Below are 20000 nucleotides of genomic sequence, written 5' to 3'. Positions count from 1 at the left end.
ATCATTTATTCATTCTCAACCAGTGTACTAACTCCAAGTTACTCCTTCACCCTCGAACCACGACGAGTTACATTTAATCCAGTTAATAAAACTACAATTTCATCAATCAGAATGTGGGTAACAGATGGGAAAAGATTACTGAATCTAAATGGAGCGGATACAGCTTTTTCACTGATTATGAAAAGCATGGAATAATATAACATAAAAGTATAAATGAAACCGTATGAATTCAAGAGGTTTTATCATCCAAAACTTGGTAGATTTGTATATCAACACAAAGGGTCTGGGCTTATCGTTGATAATATTTTTAAACCGTTAAAGAATGTGGCATCATCTGTTTTCAAGAAATTTGCTAAGCCAATAGCAAAGAAGGCATTAGAATCAGGGGTTTCCCATGCAGGTGATCGTCTGGGTAAGGCGGTATCAGAGAAGTCAGGAGACCTAATAATGAAAAAATTGGCAAATTTGAGAAAAGGAGCTACAACACAAAGGGCAATTGTTCCATCCTCACCCATTAAACAGCAAGATGAAAGTACTGATATGATCCTCAATAGATTGATATCAGGATCTGGAAGAAGGCGTAGAGTCTTCAAATAAATAACATGATAGCAAAATTATATAATATAATAGTATAAATGGCTTTTAGAACAAGTGAATTTTTACAAAGAAATGAGTTAGTGCGTTTCCAACTTGATGATGTAATTAGAGCCCCAGCCAATGGTCAACATCAGGAGAAAAATGGATATACATTTACAATCAATGATCGATCGAGTTTTTACGATTGGTACAATGCTTATTTCGAGGTCCAGTTCCAGGTACAAAAATTGGCTGATGGTACAGCCTATGGTGCAGATCGTATAACAGTTATTAATGGGGCCCATAGTTTTATTTCTCATATGATGATAAAAAGCGCTGGTAAAATCGTATACGACACGGATAATCTTCATAAAGTTGTTTTTGTAAAAAACCTGCTAGAATATAGTGACGATTTTGGTCGCTCAGTAGCCAAGAATAGTCTTTGGTATTTAGATACAAGTCATCTTATAGCAAATGCCAATCAAAATACAGGATTTGAGGCTAGACGACTTTTAACAACCGGGAATTCAGATGGCAATGTTATCATACCTCTTAATCGTATCAGTTTTTTTGAAGAATTAGAGACTAAGATGCTGGTACCAATGCAGCTTGAATTTACTTTAAAGCTACCGGATGATAGAGAACTACTTCAAAAACTTGATGCAGTTGATAATGGAAGGGTTGTCATTAACAGATTTCTACTATGGGTCCCAAAATTGACACCAAAAGACAGTCTGTATGATAAGATCATTGGTTCTTTTTTAAAACAGGATAAACGGACGTATCTCAGAGAAATGCATCAAATGTCAGGTCCGAGGAATGGTAGTGGATTCTTCCAGATTTCTTCTAGTATTGACAATGTTAAAGCAATTTTTGTATACCTACAACGAGCTAAAACAAAGAATTCAACGGCAAATCCATATGAATTTGATACATTTAATATAAATGCCGATCGTGGAAATGGTAGTTATTTGACAACATGTCGTCTAGAATATGGTAATGGTGTCTTTTATCCGGAAGCTGAATATGATTCTGAAAGTAAAGTAAGAATCTTCAACGATTTAATGTCTTATGCAATGAGAAAAAATGATTACAACACCGGAACGCAGTTGAATCTAGCTAATTATAATAGTTTATACTCACTAATCTATTTCGATCTATCATATCAGGCAGAGAAAGTAACAAGAGATCCCAAACAGTTGATTTTTAGGTATAAACTAAATGCTAATAGTGCTGACGACAGTCCTTTCAGTGCACATGCTGTCGTTTTATATGAAGAAACAGTCGTCATTGACAAAATCGGAAATGAACTGGTTATAGTGTAAAGAAGTCGATGACACCAACTATAGGATATTTCTTTTTTATATATGTTTTGTGAACCATGGAATTTATATAACATATATTATATACAACAAATGACTCAACTTTTTGAAATCAATGTGAGACTTTCAGAAAATCAAAAAAAGAATCTGAGTACCGCTTGCCATAAAAGGGAAACAATTGTTCTGAGACTGACAAATGATTCTCTTCATGGAAACGATACTCTTTATGTTCCAGCAATGATAAAGAAGAGATTGGAAAAAAATCGCAAATTGAATAAAGGTATGGATATTCGTCTTGCTAAGACTGATATTAGAAAACAAGTCGGTGGAATTCTTTTGAGTACCGTATTGACACTTGGAAGATCATTCGCACCAACAATTGCAAAAACGCTTGGACTAAGTGCTTCGGGAGGACTAGCGAGCGAAGGTGCTTCTTAATTGGTTAAAGCAATCTCTGGGAAAGGAGTACAGACTGGTGGTTTTCTCGTGCCACAAGACAAAATTAAAAAGCTGATAGAATATAAACATCTTTTATCGACGAAACAAAAACAGGATATATTAAATGCCCTTCAATCGGGTTCTGGTGTTCGTATAAAACCTACCAAAACACAATCAGGTGAATTTTTAGGCACTCTGTTAGCTAGCATCGGTATTTCACTAGCTATTGAAGCCATTAAAAAAGATGACTGGAAAAGGAGCTCCACAGGTTGGGTTACCACCTCCTTGGCCAAAACATGGTACAGGAGCACCTAGAATTGGATTACCAAAAATACCCCCTCCTTTTTATAGTTTTCCACCATATGTCACAGGTAATGGTAAAAAAAAAAGAACAACCAAAAAAAAATCAGGAAAGGGACTACTATTGGGAAAAAACAGTCCATTCAATGGCATACCCCTTCTGGGGGCAATATTGTAAAACCAAAATTTTATAAAAACACCCCTTTGAGTAACCACGATCTAATAAAATGGTGCAAATATTTAAATATAACAATCAATGATGTTCTGTCAAGAGACAAAAGCATTCCACATAATCATAAGCAAGCATTATTTATTCACAATCTTGAACCTTCATATATGAGAGGAAGCCATTGGGTTGCAACTTATGTAAAAGATAACGTTATCAATTATTTTGATAGTTTCGGTATGCCTCCATTCCAAGAGATTGTAAGTCATGCCAAAAAGAAAAATTTAACTCTATTACACCAAAACAACCAAATTCAAAACTTGAACACAACCACTTGTGGGTATTTTTGTTTGTACTTTCTAAATGAAATGAATAAGGGAAATTCGTATTATGATTTATTACAAGTGTTTGACATACATGACACAATGAAAAATGAGAAATTTATTGAAAGTTATTTTAGAAATATCTAACATATATAATATATGAGGTCATATTGTGTTAAACAAAAAAAAGTCACTGAATGCACTGAGCCTTCAGGTTAGAAAACAACTAAAAATGGTAGACTAATGTTTTATTGTACTTGTGTAGAATGCGGCATTAAAAAGACTAAATTTGTTAAAAAAGAGAAACAGGTGGGAAACGGTTTAGCCCGTCGTCTGGGGTGGGCATATTAAGTACTGTTGGTATTACAGCAGCAGAATTATTTTTAACTAAAGGAGTACCTTATCTTGGCAAAAAAGCAGTTGAAATGGGTAGATATTACACATCAGAAATGCTACGAGATCCAAAGTTACAGAAAAAAGCTATTGATTATGCTTTGGATAAACTTAATCCAGCAATTCAAAATGTTGGATCTCAAGCTTTGAATCAATTGTCAACAAAAATCAGACCAAATAAAAAATACACAACAAACAGAAAAGATCTAGACGGCGGTTCTTTAGACATTCACAAAGCTATTGGAAAACGTTCAAAACCAAAAAAAGGTTGGACGCTTCCTGGGCATCATTACACGGGCCCTTACAACCCTCTAGAAGATCAACTGAAATATAACCCCAAAACTGGTGAAATACTAGAAATATATGATATGCCAACTGGTAAAACGGATGCTATAGCAATGCAGCACGACGTTGATTATTCAGTATGTAAGGATGACAAAAAATGTAAAAACAAAGCAGAACGAAAAATGGTACAAGCTTTGGATAACGTACCATACAATGAAAGAGAATGGGGGCACTGGTTGGCGAGAAATGCGATAAACATAAAACAAAAACTTGGTCTTGGTGTTAAGCCAAAAAACGGAAAAAGCCGTCGAGTGAAGAAAACTGGCTAGAAAAATTAGCAGATGAATTACATGCATCTATAAGACGCAACTTTACTCGGCGGCGTGTAATCGTAAATCACATTGATGAAATATGGGCAAGTGATCTAGTTGAAATGCAAAAATTTAGCAAATGGAATAAAGGTTATCAGTATCTTCTTATGGTTATTGATGTTTTCAGCAAATATGGTTGGATTGTCCCATTGAAGGATAAGAAAGGCGAATCTGTCACTGAAGCATTTAAAACAATATTCAAGGAAGGTAGAAAACCACAGTATTTATGGGTTGATAAGGGAAAGGAGTTCTATAACAAAAACTTAAAAGACTTGCTAGAGAAAAATGGGATACATATGTACTCCACTGAAAATGAGGAAAAATCCTCAGTGGTTGAAAGGTGGAATAGAACAATTAAATCCAAAATGTGGAAACAGTTCACAGTTCAAGGTAATACAATGTATCTCGATATGCTGCCCAAACTAGTAAAACAGTACAACAACACAAAACATTCAAGTATAAAGATGACACCTGTTGAAGCTAGCAAAAAGAGCAACGAAGGAACTGTTTACTTTAATCTATATGGTGATACAGAAACATTGAAACAGAAACCTAAATTCAAAACAGGTGATAAGGTTCGAATATCCAAGTATAAACGAAATGTGTTTGACAAGGGTTATACACCAAATTGGACAGAAGAAGTGTTTACAGTTGATAAGATCCAATACACTAATCCAATCACATACAAACTAAAAGATCTCAGAGGTGAAGATATTCAAGGGAGTTTTTATGAACCTGAATTACTGAAAGCCAGACAGGATGTTTTTCGTATTGATAAAGTCATTCGGAAGGATTATAAGAAGAAACAAGCTCTGGTAAAATGGAAGGGATATAGTGATGATTTCAATAGCTGGATACCATTCAAGGACTTACAAATAATCTAGTGATACAATATATGATATTAACTGGCAAAGATTTTGATTTATTAAGACAAAGAGCAAGAGCTTTATACAGAGCAAAAAACCTTGATTACTCCAACCGTGACAACAAAAAGGTTCATTTTGGTCATACCATCTTTTATGGTAAAAACATTTAAACGCACTTTGCTAAAAAAATATAAATAATAATATTATATGAAAGATTCAACAAAAATTTTGCTTCACTGGCGAAATGAACTTATAATTTTGCAGCAAAAAAAAAGGGATTTAGAAAAACAAATAAATTCTCTCAAAAATCATTTGAAGAAAACCATAAATTCAGACCAATTATATCATGAAATAAAAAATATGATTGAAACAGAACCAATGGATACATCTTAAAACATTTAAAAAGATATAGTTATATATTATTATAAGATGGAAAATAAAGAAATTAAAAAAAGAGGTAGACCAGTTATCTACACTAAAGGGGAGCGTATTCAACATAAGACTGAATACATGCTTACCAAACCATGGTTTTGTGACATATGTAATACTGGAATAAATTATACTCTTGCAGGTAAAAGTTCCCATCTGAGAACAATGAAACATTACAAAAATGCTTTTGAATATAATAATCCTGGTTTGATATATATACTTCCAAAAAACCGTGTACAAAAACCTTGGAATTAAAACAAAAAAAGTTCAAATAATCCATAATTCATGGATACTTTGAATTCTTATTATCTTTTAAACTCATATATAGATAGTTAAAGAAATATTAATTACTATAAATTATTAATTACAATAAATTATATAAATGAAAAATAATATCTCGTCATATAGTATGGATAAAAAGAGTCTTAAAAAGCTCAGTAAATCAGAACTAATCAGACTGTTATTAAAGCAAGAAAAAAAGAAACCAGTTCCAACACCAAGGAGGCCTATCCCAACATCACAAAAGAGCGTCAAACAAATGGTGCGTGATTATGAAGAAAACGTCATTCTTCCACCAATGGAGTTTAGAGACGGATACAAACCAGTCCCATTACCAAGGACCAAAAAACCAGTTCCAATGCCGAGAACTAAGATACAGCAAACAAACAAAGCTCTGAAAGGCTATACAAAGTCTTATGAAATAGATATCAAAAACAACAAAGACCCATTAGTGCAACTAAACAACACAAGAAAGGCTGTTGCTAACTATATTGAAAACATATTAATATCAATGAAAGGACTGAAATTCGTCGAAACACTGATAGTCACATTTGAAAAGAAAACAGGTGAAGCAAAATTGATGAAAACAGCTTATTTCAACAGCAAACCACAAATTGAACTAGCTTTATCTTTATAAAAACAAGAAATCTTGAATACTGTTGCTTTATGGCTTTCTGAAGGTAGTGGCCGGACTGTTGAATCTATTGATAACCATTATCTTAATGTAGTTAAATATGAACCAATGAAAGGATCTTCTTATATAAAACTACCCACAGAACTCAGAAACAGTGCAAAGGGATTGATCAACATGAAAAATGAGGATAATGAATGCTTCAGGTGGTGTCACATCAGACATTTGAATCCTCAAGACAAATACCCACAGAGAATTAAAAAAGTCGACAAGCAATATATTGAAAATTTGGATTATTCAGGAATTGAATTTCCAGTGACTACCAAACAGTACAACAAAATAGAAAAGCAGAATAAGATCAACATCAATGTTTTCGGTTATGAAGATAAACAACCATATCCAATTTATGTTTCAAAAGAAAAGTACAAAGACCATATGAATTTATTGTTAATCACAGAAAACAAAAACAATCACTATGTATTAATCAAAGATTTCAACAAGTTCATGTACAATCAAACAAAACACAAAGAGAGCAAACACTTTTGTATGTATTGTCTTCAATGCTTCAGCTCTGAAAGAGTATTAACTGATCATAAAGAAAACTGTATGCAAGTGAATGACACACAAGCGATAAAAATGCCAGCAAAAAATGACAACATATTAAAATTCAATAATTTCCATAAACAACTACCAGTACCATTTGTGATATACAGTGATTTTGAAGCTATTACAGAAAAGATATCCGGTTGTCAACCTAATAATGATAAATCATATACTGAAGCTTATCAAAGACATACAGACTGTGGCTATGGATACAAGGTCGTTTGTCGTTACGATGATAAATATACCAAACCAGTTGAAATATATAGAGGTCCTAATTCTGTTTACAAATTCATGGAAAAAATGCTTGAAGAAGTTAAATATTGTAAAAATATTATGAAAAAGGAATTTAACAAACCATTAAAAATGACCAAAGACGATGAAAAAGAATTAAAAAAAGCTAATAAATGTCACATATGTGAGAAAGAATATCATAAAACCGATGTAAGAGTCAGAGATCACTGTCATATAACTGGTCAGTACAGAGGATCCGCTCATCAAGATTGCAATCTTAACTTTCGAATGACTGATAAAATTCCAGTAATATTTCATAATCTCCGTGGGTATGACAGCCATTTTATAATGCAAGAGATTGGTGAAATAGTCAAGAAGCATACATATACAAATAAGAAAGGTGAAAAGTGTCAAATGAATATCAATGCAATTCCGAATAATATGGAAAAGTATATGTCTTTCATGCTTGGTAATCATCTTACCTTCATTGATAGTTTCCAATTCATGAGCTCAAGTTTAGAAAAACTGGTGAGTAATCTAACTGATGAAGCATTCAAATACACAAAAGAAGTATTCAAAAATGAAATGTTTAAGCTTATGAAACAAAAAGGTGTTTATCCTTATGATCACATGAATAGCTTTGATAAATTCAATGAAACGGAACTACCAAAACAAAAAGACTTTTATAGTATATTAAATGATGAACACATTACCGATAAAGATTATCAACATGCAAAGACTGTATGGGAAACATTCATGCTTAAAACAATGGGTGAGTATCATGACCTGTATCTGAAATCTGACATCCTTCTATTAGCGGATGTATTCGAAAACTTTCGAAAGACCTGTCTGCAATACTATAAACTTGACCCATGCCATTATTTTACATCTCCTGGTTTGTCATGGGATGCTATGCTAAAAATGACTGATATCAAATTGGAACTAATGACTGACATTGATATGTTTCAATTCATTGAAAAAGGTATGAGGGGTGGTATATCGTATATTGCCAATCGATATGGTAAAGCTAGCAATAAATACATGAAAACATATGATGAGAAGGCGCCCTCAAAGTATATCATGTATCTTGATGCTAACAATCTGTATCAGTGGATGGGCTATGTCGCAATACCTACCAACTGGTGGATTTAAATGGATGACAAAAAACAGATAGATAATATAGAATTAGCAAAGTATAAAGATGACAGCAAGAAAGGTTTAATACTAGAAGTAGACCTAACATATCCAAAAGAATTGCATAATTTGCATAATGATTATCCATGAGCAGCTGAAAAGATCAAAGTTAATCAAGATATGTTGTCTACCTATTGTAAAAAGATTGCTAAGAAATATAATATCTCAACTGGTCTAGTATACAAATTAATACCAACATTAAGCACTAAAAAAAAGTATGTACTGCATTATAGAAACTTACAATTATACACTGATCTTGGTTTGAAAATAACTAAAATCCATCGAGTACTAGAGTTCAATCAGTCCGCATGGTTGAAGCAATATATTGACTTTAATACTGAGAAAAGAACTAATGCTAAAAATGCTTTTGAGAAAGACTTTTTTAAATTAATGAACAACAGTGTATTTGGGAAAACAATGGAAAATTTACGTAAGCGTGTAGATGTTAGATTAGTAACTGATGAAAAGAAACTATTGAAAATGACTGCTAAACCAACATATGTTAGCAGTAAAATTTTTAATGAAAACCTTCTAGCAGTTCATAAGATTAAAGAAACACTAGTCCTAAACCGGCCAGCTTATGTTGGTATGTGTATTCTAGATCTTAGCAAGACTCTGATGTATGATTTTCATTATAACTACATTAAAAATAAGTATGGAGACAAAGCTAAGCTGCTATTTACCGACACCGATAGTCTCACATATGAAATTGAAACTACTGATGTATATCAAGACTTTTGGAATAATAAAAACAAGTTCGATAATAGTGACTACCCACAGGATTCTCAATATTTTGATAAGACTAATAAAAAATTAATTGGTAAATTCAAAGATGAGGCTGCAGGTATACCAATAACCGAATTCATTGGATTAAGATCCAAAATGTATTCATACATGAAAGACAATGACAAAGGCGGAAAAACTGCAAAGGGAATCAAGAAAAATATAATCAAAAAGAACATCACTCATTAAAATTATAAAAACGTACTGTTTAATAATGAACAAATGCATCACACAATGAAAACAATCCGAAGCAATAAACATCAACTTGAAAGCTATAAACTCAACAAAGTGTCATTATCTTGCTTCGATGACAAGCGGTACATTCATGATAATGGCGTCACCAGTTACGCTTATGGCCATCACAGTATAGTTCAATTTTAATGTTCCATTTCAATGTCCAATCGAATGCTGTGATCTTAATGGATATGGGGATGCTTTATTTAAAAGCGAGTTCTTCCTCTTCAGTTTAAATGCTTGTTTTTGTACTGCTTTCTTGGTATTTGTTTCAGTCTTGCGATTAATCTCACTCACCAACAAACGTCGAGACTGTTCATTCCTAACAGCCGATCGACACTGACGAATTGTTTCCTCAATCATCTCCAACTCTGTATCACATTCCTCCAAGTTTCGGTCATCAAGAGTATTAAAAAAATGTTGAAGGTTCATTTCAATTGTGGTTTTTAAATGTTGAATTGTGTACTCCTTGGCATCTTTTATATTATTGCAAATATTCTGATAGCGCTGGTCCAACTGCTTCAAAGAGTAAGGCATCTTATCTAAACTTAATAAATGACTTTCACAAAAAAGTTTCACAAATTAATAACTTTTCACTGAAACGTTTCACAATTATGTAGTAAAAATGTGAAGTTTTTGATTGGTTAGAAAAATCATACGACCGTCTCGTGATGACTCATTTTCCTGGGGGAACCCACAATTGTATGACATCATCGACTTCCTGTGTTTCCGAGAAAGCCGCGCAATGTGAACATGCTTTTATACCGTGAAAAATGTGAGATCAAAATATTTTAAAAACATATATATTTCCAAAATACGAGATCAAAAATACGAGACCAAAAATACGAGATCAAAAATTGGAAACCATTATATGGAAAGTACAATAATTATCATAAAATTAAAAAATATATATAGATTTCCAAAATACAGAATCAAAAATACGTGATCAAAAATACTAGACCAAAAATTGGTAGCCATTATTTTAAAATACAGAATCAAAAATACGTGATCAAAAATACTAGACCAAAAATTGGTAGCCATTATTTTAAAAAACATATAGATTTCCAAAATATAAGATCGAAAATACTAGACCAAAAATTGGTAGCCAAAAATACGAGATCAAAAATTGGTAGCCATTAAATGGAAAAGTAGTATGGAGTTGGGTTTGGTAACAGATCATTAAAAATGATCTGGTACCCCCAACTCCTATACTACTCGTAGCTTGTCAAGTTCTGTGTAAAAAATGCGTTGGAATACAATGTTTATCAACGCTGTTTGTGTTATTTTCTTACTAAGTACCCAAGTCTTTGTCAAGTCTGCTAATTGTCGTCGGTCACTTTGGGCATCAGAGACAGGTGGCTACGTTTAATCTTCAAGTACAGCTGAGCGTCGGACTTTGAATCAGAATATCTTAACTGCGATCCAGAATGCATCAAATCCATATCTTACTAACATTATTTTACTCAAAGATAAACGTTTTGGCTGTGCGAGGGAGCTCGGAGTGCCGTGTATCAAGATCTGAACGAGGAGTCGCCCTTCTGCATGCAGCTTACAGCTCCAAGGAAATACAGCACTTTTCTGACTGTGTTGACCAGTGTATCACCGATCTGCCATGTATGAGCATCAACTTTTGGTGGGACACCAGGAAATGTGATTTGAACTATAAAACAAGAGAGTACAGTTGTCGCGCTTGTTTCGTAGTTGAACCACACTCAACATACATGGGAATAAAACCCCCTGGAAACCTAGGTAAGCAATTTAACTCCATTTCCAAATTGCTTCTTGTTCGAGCTTGACTAAAAATATTCAAGCACATAACAGTCTTTCTTTAATTCTTTTTGGAGACCAAAATTGGCTTCATTTCGTGTTAGTACATGCAGTTGTTCCTAACTTCTTTCTGACTCCAGGACAAGTATGTAAAATGGACACCAAAAGCCTATTTTTCCCCCAATTCTGTTTGTTTTTTTTTTTAAATGTTTCTCTTTCGAATATAAATTCTCTTGCCCGCGTTTGAACTTAATAGCATGCAGCTTTACAATATATATGATTTGAAAGAAATAGGGGTTCGCCAAACAATGAACTCCAGTGGTTAAAATTTGTCGATTTTGTACCTCAAAACTCGAAAGAAGGCACTTCAGTTACAAGTTATTTATCCTTCAAAGAAAAATTCAGGGTTTTTCTTGATCTGAAATATTTTCTTTCGAGACTACCGTGATTTAGTAGGTCATTAGAAACACCACGATATATTTGGTATGTAGAAAACAGTAGAGATTTTCGCCCTTGAAAAAGAGGCATTGTCGGTTAAGTGCTAACAGGAGCCCATGAGTAGGAGCTTGCCTCTCCTATACAAGCCCTATGAGTCAACCTTTGCTCGTATCTTTCTATTTTTAGAACGCCACGAGTTATTCGGCTGTGCACACACTGTTTAGAATGGCCAATCAGAATAAAGTTATTGTGGAACAAAGACAAAAATAGCAAAAAAATGTACTCAAATTACGCAAATTGATGTAAATTGTTGGAAATGTGAATTTCCTGCTGAAGGATTAGTTCTAAAAATAGAAAGATACGCGCAAAGGTTGACTCAATTATATAATGCATTGGGAGGCTTCTAGTCTTGGGCTTCTGGTGCTAACAATTACATTTGCTCTGTAAAGGATACACCAAATCTTGCACCGCTTTGAAAAGGTTGGAACCTACTTTAAAGAGTGGAGGTTACGTCATTGATCCTGACGGTGAAGGAGGCTTTCCACCGTTTGATGTCACTTGTAACATGACTGACAAGAATGGAGTTGGCGTGACATTCATCAGTCACGACAGTGAAAGCAGAACGCATGTCCAGGGATGTGAAAAAGCTGGTTGTTACTCACGTGACAATCAGTACACTGGAACAAGTCTGTCTCAGCTGGCGATGCTCACCAGAGTCTCCTCACACTGTGAACAGTTTATCAAGTATGAGTGTCACCATGCTCAGATTTTTCGCAACAAAGGTAGAAGAGGATGGTGGGTGTCACGTGACTCAAAACAGATGTTTTATTGGGATGGAGCATCTGGTCATAACAAGTGCGCATGCGGGATGAACAACTCATGCGCAGACTCTAGCTTTGGCTGTAACTGTGATAAGAATGACAAGGTCTGGCGTGAAGACAGCGGTCTCCTCACCAACAAGACTCGGCTTCCAGTTTCGCAGCTCAGGTTTGGAGATACTGGAGACAAAGGGGAGGAAGGGTACCACACACTAGGAAAATTCAAATGCTATGGAACAGCATGATCTCAAGTGATCTTATTTCACGGTATTTAACACGATCTAATGAAAACTGAGACAACCACGCAAAATGCTGATAAAATTGAATGAAACATACATAGTATATCCACACGCACGCACGCACGCACCCACAAAAATCACCAAAATAAAATTTATGGTTACTCCAAACCTTCGCGGGTACTCTCCAGAAAAAAAATTCGTACGCGTGCTGTTTGAAAGGAAACTACCACAAACTATGTATCAATACAAAGGTTAATAAATGCATAATTCGAAAAAATATAAGGGTTTTATTTATCTGTTTGTGAAGGAGAAGGAAGACGGTAAACAGTAAAATGACCGAGCGCCATTCCGTCGAATTAATCGGGTATCAAACGTGATCGCTGATGAAATGTAACTGCACAGTGTCAATCCCAAAGCATCCATCTTTCAAAATGTGTAGGCATTTTCCCGTACTCTCATTGGTTCTCTTTTTATAGGTATGTCAAGTTCAACTATAAACAAAATCGAAACGTATTGAGTTCCGAAGACGCCACGAGGGAAGTATTTGGTTTGACCGAAAATGCCCGCACTCCTTTGTTCCTAATTGTTCAATGAACATTTCAGCCAAATTTCACGGAAATCCGTCTGCTCTACATACACTATTAATTCATTTGTGCATGTTTTCACCTTCAAAAGAAATTCAAGCCTGTCACGCCTTCTCTGAGAATTATGTCAAAAACGGGTTCACAGTGAGCCACCAGCCACCAGGAGTTCACAGCAAGCAAAATTGCGCTCCGCGGGAGAACATTAGTGTTTATCATAGTTAGCTTCCTCGCGCCTGCTTTCCAGTGATAACAACTAATTAAGGGGAAAACCAAAGATAAGAAAATTGCAAGGGCGACGAAAAATGAAACCGAGGAGCGAGATTACAGGGAGGCATTAGTGGCCGACATGAAAGCAATCGTTTAGAACTTTCCCTGCGCAATGTTTTTTTGCTACTGGCTCCACGTAAAGATGCAGGGGAAGAGCTGACTGCTTTCTCCACATCTTCTCAAGAAATCTTAGAAGGTTGATCAAACCACGAACCTTTATCACTCCCTACAAGATTTTTCCTCTTTTCGTTCAAAAAATCAGTTGTTTTTTTTCTTCTTAGGTCCTGGCTTAGCTTTTGTCTTTATTCAAGGACTTTTTTCTTTTCTTGAGCGTTTCATGAGCCCCTCTTGAGATGACTTGAATGGGTTAGCTGAATCTTAGCTAATGGCTATAGATAGCTCAAGTTTTGTGCATTTCTCCACTATTTGTGGAAACTATGCATCTCATCTTCATCTAACAGTAACTTAAATTTTCTGGATAGTGTATCAGTTATTAAGTGTATATAAATACTAATAAAATCTGGAAAAAAAATTGAATAGTTTTGGAGTATTGAATGATTCTGCAGCTTATAGTTCTACCAGTTCGTTGTTTAATAGTAATACACGAGGCAGCAGGTAACCTAGTATCCTTTGTGGCTGTCTTAATTGGTGTTTTCATAGGAATCCTCCTTATAAGAAGGGGTTTCTCTCCACCAACTAAAACATTCATTAATCAGTAGGTAGTAGGGGGGAATATTGTGGTATGGATGATGAGTTGAGGGAAAATCATAGCCAAAAGTTAGGGTTAAGTCTGTAAAACGAGGAAAAGAAATTCACAAAGCAAACTCTCAACCTCACAGTGGAGTTAGCAAAACAAAAGAAAACAAACTCAAATTTCAGAAACAGCCAGATAGTAAATGCAAAAGAAACTAAATTAAGTAAGAGGAATAAACAAATATTTGAACATGAAAATTATTCGTTCTTAATATATAAGAATAATAAATATAAGAAAATCCCTACACGAAACCTTCGTACTTAAAACACGGGAAAGGACAGCTCCAAAACCCAAAAAAATCCCATGCAAAATGAAACCCAGTTGTTTTCAATGAGGAAAATCCAAACAACCAGGCACCGGTTGCTCGAAGCATTGTTAACTATGGTGTATCATTTCAAAAAAAAGAAAAATTATATTAAAATAAAGAAAAAAAGGATACCTGGTTACTTACATGGAAGAAAAAGCTGGCAAATGTTTTCCTTCTTTCCAAAAATTTGCAGTCTCCCGTAAACGTCAGCCTTGCTTGCGACAAAAGAATTCACGCGACCCGAACCCGACCCGAACTGAAGACATGGCTTGGGTACGAGACGTGAGAAGGAGTGGATCTGGGAACCAGTATGACAAAACAGCAAAACAAGGATCGTGGAATGCCCATAGCAATTAGAAATACTATTACGAAATGGTCAAGAGCAAAACAAGGGGAAATGACCCAGAAAAAAAGGAAGCACAAGTTACATCATGTAGCTTCAGCATCTGATCCATGGTGTATTGCAGCAATAAAATAATTTGTTCTTTTTGATGGGGTCAGGAAAAAAAAAACTGGGAAAAATTCCATCAAGCATGTATAAATCATTCGTTCTTTGGATGGATCCTAGAAAAAAATCCAATCAGGTGTATAGATTATTCGTTCTTTTGAATAATGCCATCAGGTGTCAAAATCATTTGTTCTTTGGGTGGATCCAGGAAAAAATCCCATCAAGTGTAAATCTAAAACAACTGAAAAAGGACATACCCCCAAGTAATCACATGAAAACATAAATAAATAAGTGAATAAAAATAAATAAAGTAAATATTATCAGAGGGCTTTTTTCCTGGTTCCATCCAAAAGAACGAACAGTCAGCAGTCTTTCTTCGAACAGTCTGCAAAGTAAAATGGTTTTGTCTTACATAACCCTGGGGCTCCTGCTTAAACTCTGACTTAGAGTTATGAACGGCTTCACTGCAGGGCAGCTGGACTCATTTTTCTCCCCAAGAACAGCGTCAAAGAAGTCCTAGAACGGGCGCAATAGACTAGTCTCTCCTCGTTTTAAAAATCCATTAGTTTTATTTAAATTCATAAGGCGTATAGTGATACACTACCACAAACTCTCTATGGATGGTATAATTAGCAAACGGAACTTGGGTTATTGAACGCGGGCACGCGACTCATTACTGATATCGCCCTGTAACACTCGTTTCATGAGAAACTCAGTAACTTACAGAGGAGCTGTATTTTGGAATAGTATGACGAGTGAACATAGCCTGTGACTTTGTTACAATGCTCTTATAGCCAATTTTAATGATTACAGTTTTAAGGAGACATCCACGTCGATTTGTGTCTCTAGACTCGAGGACTTTGTTTATATGTGTAAGATTGTTAATTAAGTTTATTGTACTTTTATAAGTTTAGCCGCAAACATCCCCCAATCTTCACAGCTTCAATACTTATCGTTTCCAAATAAGCAAGGCTATCTAACAAACCCCACGTGAAAATCAGATAGAAGGAAATAATGCTGTCTTCATATCGTAAAAATATATTAGAAATTGGCATGTATACTTCATTTTATAAAAAAACTGAACTACGGGTATCAGATTTCCAGCATATGGTCAAGGAACGCGTCAGCAATAAAGCAAGCTGAAAACATTTGTGGAGCTGTGAGAAAAAAATGGACGACAGAAGCCGTTTTGGACCGGAATAGACCGAGAGAGAAATCGGTGCTTTAGTCAACAATACTACCACCGGGAACACCATGGAGTTTTTAATAAAAGAATTATTCTACTCGGGATTGCTGGATACAAAATGATTATAACCAACTCAGCGCTACACGCCTCGTTGGTTATCTAGAGCTTCATATCCAGGGCGTCCTCGTAGAAATTTTGCAAGGTAACGTACTGTGCCGTGAATCAAGAAATGAACTAGGAGTAGCAGTAGTTTTACTGCGTGAACGAGTGTATCAACGATCCGCCATGCATAAGCATTCACATTTTGGACCAGTGACCGTCAAGCGGCCACTCCCCTTAGGCGCAGACCGGTGCAAAAACCAAACGTACGTCATGGTAATCGTGAAAGTCTTGATTGCCTTAGATCTTCCGCCAATCAAGAAACGGAACTGCTACATGGCCGTAGGGAAATAGCGCGTCTTACATTTCAGTTGATTACTGTATATTTTTCTGCGGGAAGAAAATAAACTGAACAAGGCAGAGTTCTGGTCCTAGGCGGCTTTGTCTTTATTTAGTGAATGAAACTCACAAATTTCAGCTGCCCTGAATCACCGCTGTATTTACACGACGTAAGTCTATACACTGGATTCTTTTTACTTATCTCAAGAGCGTGCCATCAGGTCAGTGTTCTGTGTAACAACACTTTTTGCGGCTTGGACCATTTCCCAGTGTTGCAGGATTGCAAGTGAGCGCTGCAACGTGGTCGGTCTTGTTGCCCCTTTTAAAACCAAAAAATGTACTTTCGATCGCACTAAAACGATGGGCATGTTGTGGCGTCATATTATTTCGCAAAATAATCAAAGCATAAGGACTTTCCATTGGTTCAAACCAAGTCTACATTACATTATGCTACAAACTCGAGTTCAATCGAGAAAGTTTCTGCCTCTAGATCAGGTCGCTAACGCCTTGCGAGTCTCGCGTCATCGCCCCGTTTTCTCGTTGTCAATCTTTATCACGCCGTGATGGTTTAAAGCAAGAGAAAATAAAGAGGGAAGAGAGGGCATCCCGCATACTTGCCCTTTTCCATAGGTAAGATTCTCAAGTTATTTTTAGATCAATTCCCAGGCAAATTCTCCCACGCTTTACAGATCCCAAAGAGATTAGGCAACAGCCAATGATATGGCCGGAATGTCTTCCGCATGGATAGCCCACACTCAGACAACACATTCCCATCATATGATTGGCTTTTGCCTAATCCCCTTGGTATCTCTGTACAGCGTGGGAGTCGTTCTAAAAATAACTTGAGACATATTACCTATGGAAAAGGGCAAGTATGGGGGATGCCTACTTTTCTCCCCTTATTTTCTCTTGTTTAAAGGTGATGCATCTCAGACCTTCCGGCTGGGCATATAAATTGCTCTACGTTCGCTACCACACACGATTCATCCCATATTGACTTTCACTGGCCTCTCTGCGGTATTGGTTGTTACAACGGTGTGGACGACTTCTTAAAAAACACTAGCCTCCGACTGTGGTTTTATGTCACTTGTCTGGAACTTCTGAGGTCGAAGGGTTCCTGCTCCACTTGCTGTAGCCTGGGAGAATTCCTCTGTAATATAACACGTCTTCAACGACTTTACTCTGCCAAAAGAAGTTTGTGAAGTGTTAGTTTCTACTAACGAAACTGCGGTGCTGGGTAGGTTGGGAGTGAAACACAAAAAGTTTTAAACAAGTTGATAAAGTAAACTTAACCTTCGTAAAGCCCCGTGCAAATGGACGCACCATTGTTGGCCAACATTGTTCCAACATTGTTGGGTGTTACATGTTGCGTGCGTTTGCGCACCCTGTTTCATGTTGTTGGGAGTTGTTGCTACAAGTTTGCAAACTGGTCAAACATTTCAGCCAACAACTTTGTTCTGTGATCGCAATCAGACATTTTTCGCCAGTGAAAGCTCTTACAACATTGTCGGGGCCACGCGCATTAGATATGATCTCCATGGAGATAGCAACGCAACGCAACGCAACGCATTTAACACGTTAAAAACAAGATGGCAGATGGATTTTTTAAGTTCACAAAGTCTTATGGGTCGTATCCTTCCCATCTTTACATTGTTGGGAGTTGTTGAGTCCCTTTGCACACAACTACCAACAACATCCAACGTCTGCAGAACCACAGAACTAACAACTAGCAACAATGTTGGGAGTTGTTGAGTCCGTTTGCACGGAGCTTAGGAGAATTTGCGAGCTGACGTTTAGAGCTTTAGCCCTTCGAGCCCTTTACAGCAAATGACGAAGGGCTAACGCTCGAAACGTCAGCTCGCAAATTCTTCTTACGGAGGTAAATTTATACCTTTACCAACTCGATTGAAAGTCCTTGACTGTCCTAGAAATATACCTCAAGCCGTCAAGAAAAGCTAACAAACGGTTAACTCTTGACAATAAAAGAGGTTTTGAACGCAACCTTCACGTTTAATTCACTAATCAAATCAAAGTTGCCTGTATAGAAAGCGAACCCATGAGAAAGATGAGTTCGGAAGAGATTTTCTTTCGTATTCTGGTCGCTAGAAGATTGGATTGAGAGCGAGAGGTTTTTTTCTGGGGCCAAGTTTTGCTCGACGAAAATGCGAAAAAGGTCTCCTTGCTACGCAGGCTAAAATCAAAGTTGCTGTTGGTTTGCTGAATAACGAAATGGCGGTAGGTTAAAGGTACCCTGCTATGTTCAAGAGCCTTTTCATTGAAAACTCTTTACATGGAACGCAGGCACCACTATGCGTGACTAGCGGAACTGAACCCAAGTCGAACTACAGCGGAGCCAGGATCGAACAGATCTTGAAGGCTCACCTTATCTAGCGGAAATTTTCTTCCCCAGTCCCCAAGCGTTTTTCCAGTGACGCAAACACATGCACATGCACATGCATATAGTAAATGACAAGCGCGAGCATTTCACTCAGCATAAGCTACTTATACTTGCGTTTGCGCTTGCGTCGCTGGTGAAACCATGCTTAAGTCTTGGCTCTTTGCTTTTTTATGCAACTGATATTACAGACTCTTGTCACCTTCAATTTTTTCTCTTTTTTTTATTTTTGTTTCAGTGCTTGGTAGCTATTGGCAATTTTTCTCTTGCGTTGGTATTAATGCTGATAACAAACAGTGTCAGCGCCGGTATTCACTGCATCAGCCATGCTGGTCTGGCTGACAGATCTCAGCAGCGGAGTGAGAATAGCAAGACTTGGAGAAATCACGCTCAGGTTCCTTATTATTTGCGTACTTCCGACTGTAGTAAGTATTGGGGTCGCGCAAGTTATCAGTCTTAACTTCGCAATTAGAGTGTTTAGCCGTTCCTTGGTGACGAAATAAAGGGCGATTGCCATGCGTGCGGCAGAAGTTTGGCTTTCTCCGTTATTTCGCGTTTTTTCTTCTGTTCATGGATTCTTTTTGACGGCTAAATTTCTGAAACACTTAGTCTCAACTCCACTTCATTGTTCAGTTATTTCCGGATTCTAAAGGTAATTTTATTGTATCAATCTGCGGTAACAATAATCTGTACTACTAAAATGTTTCAAACATATCACAGAGGCAATACAGAGACTCAGGCAATCTCAAAAATTCAAGATTTCTCTAACACAAACGCAGCACAGTAAAATGATTAGTTACTTGATCTCTTTTCAGACTGGCAAGTTGCTAAGATTCGTGTGCGTGGTTGCCGAAAACGTCGACTTACACGAAAGAGGTGTTAATTTTGCAATAATATCCTTGTATGTGCTCTCCACGTGGTGTGAAGTCAGCAGG

General features: G+C 36.4%; 2 protein-coding genes and 1 pseudogene across 4 annotated transcripts in view; 2 read left to right on the top strand and 1 right to left on the bottom strand.

Moving 5' to 3' along the window:
- The window catches only part of LOC137975571 (uncharacterized), a 10610-nt gene extending 507 nt beyond the window's left edge, over nucleotides 1–10103 (bottom strand). The window contains exons 1-3 of one of the 3 annotated variants that reach the window (XR_011117600.1): nucleotides 9722–10103; nucleotides 7696–7754; nucleotides 1–441 (exon numbers count right to left, since the gene is read on the bottom strand). The exon at nucleotides 1–441 is cut by the window's left edge and continues 507 nt beyond it. Coding sequence is in view for 1 of the 3 variants with exons in the window: in XM_068822692.1 (XP_068678793.1) it covers nucleotides 353–441; nucleotides 512–587; nucleotides 9722–9961 (405 nt within the window). In the remaining 2 variants the exon portion in view is untranslated. Of the gene's footprint in view, nucleotides 442–511; nucleotides 588–7695; nucleotides 7755–9721 lie in introns of all 3 variants that reach the window. The other 2 variants (XM_068822692.1, XR_011117601.1) reach the window with 2 other exon arrangements.
- A 599-nt stretch (nucleotides 10104–10702) lies between these two features.
- Nucleotides 10703–14023, top strand: LOC137975566 (contactin-associated protein-like 2). Its single transcript, XM_068822680.1, has 2 exons — nucleotides 10703–11173; nucleotides 12079–14023. Exons 1-2 carry the CDS (start codon nucleotides 10852–10854, stop codon nucleotides 12690–12692), a joined length of 936 nt encoding a protein of 311 aa, XP_068678781.1. The 5' UTR covers nucleotides 10703–10851; the 3' UTR covers nucleotides 12693–14023.
- Nucleotides 14024–18899: 4876 nt separating this feature from the next.
- LOC138010508 (uncharacterized) overlaps nucleotides 18900–20000 on the top strand; it is a 1491-nt pseudogene continuing 390 nt past the window's right edge.

Source organism: Montipora foliosa, chromosome 1, assembly GCF_036669935.1.
Source record: "Montipora foliosa isolate CH-2021 chromosome 1, ASM3666993v2, whole genome shotgun sequence".
Lineage (NCBI taxonomy): Eukaryota > Metazoa > Cnidaria > Anthozoa > Scleractinia > Acroporidae > Montipora > Montipora foliosa.
Note: the sequence above shows the minus strand (reverse complement) of the source record. Positions and strands in the feature narration are given on the sequence as shown.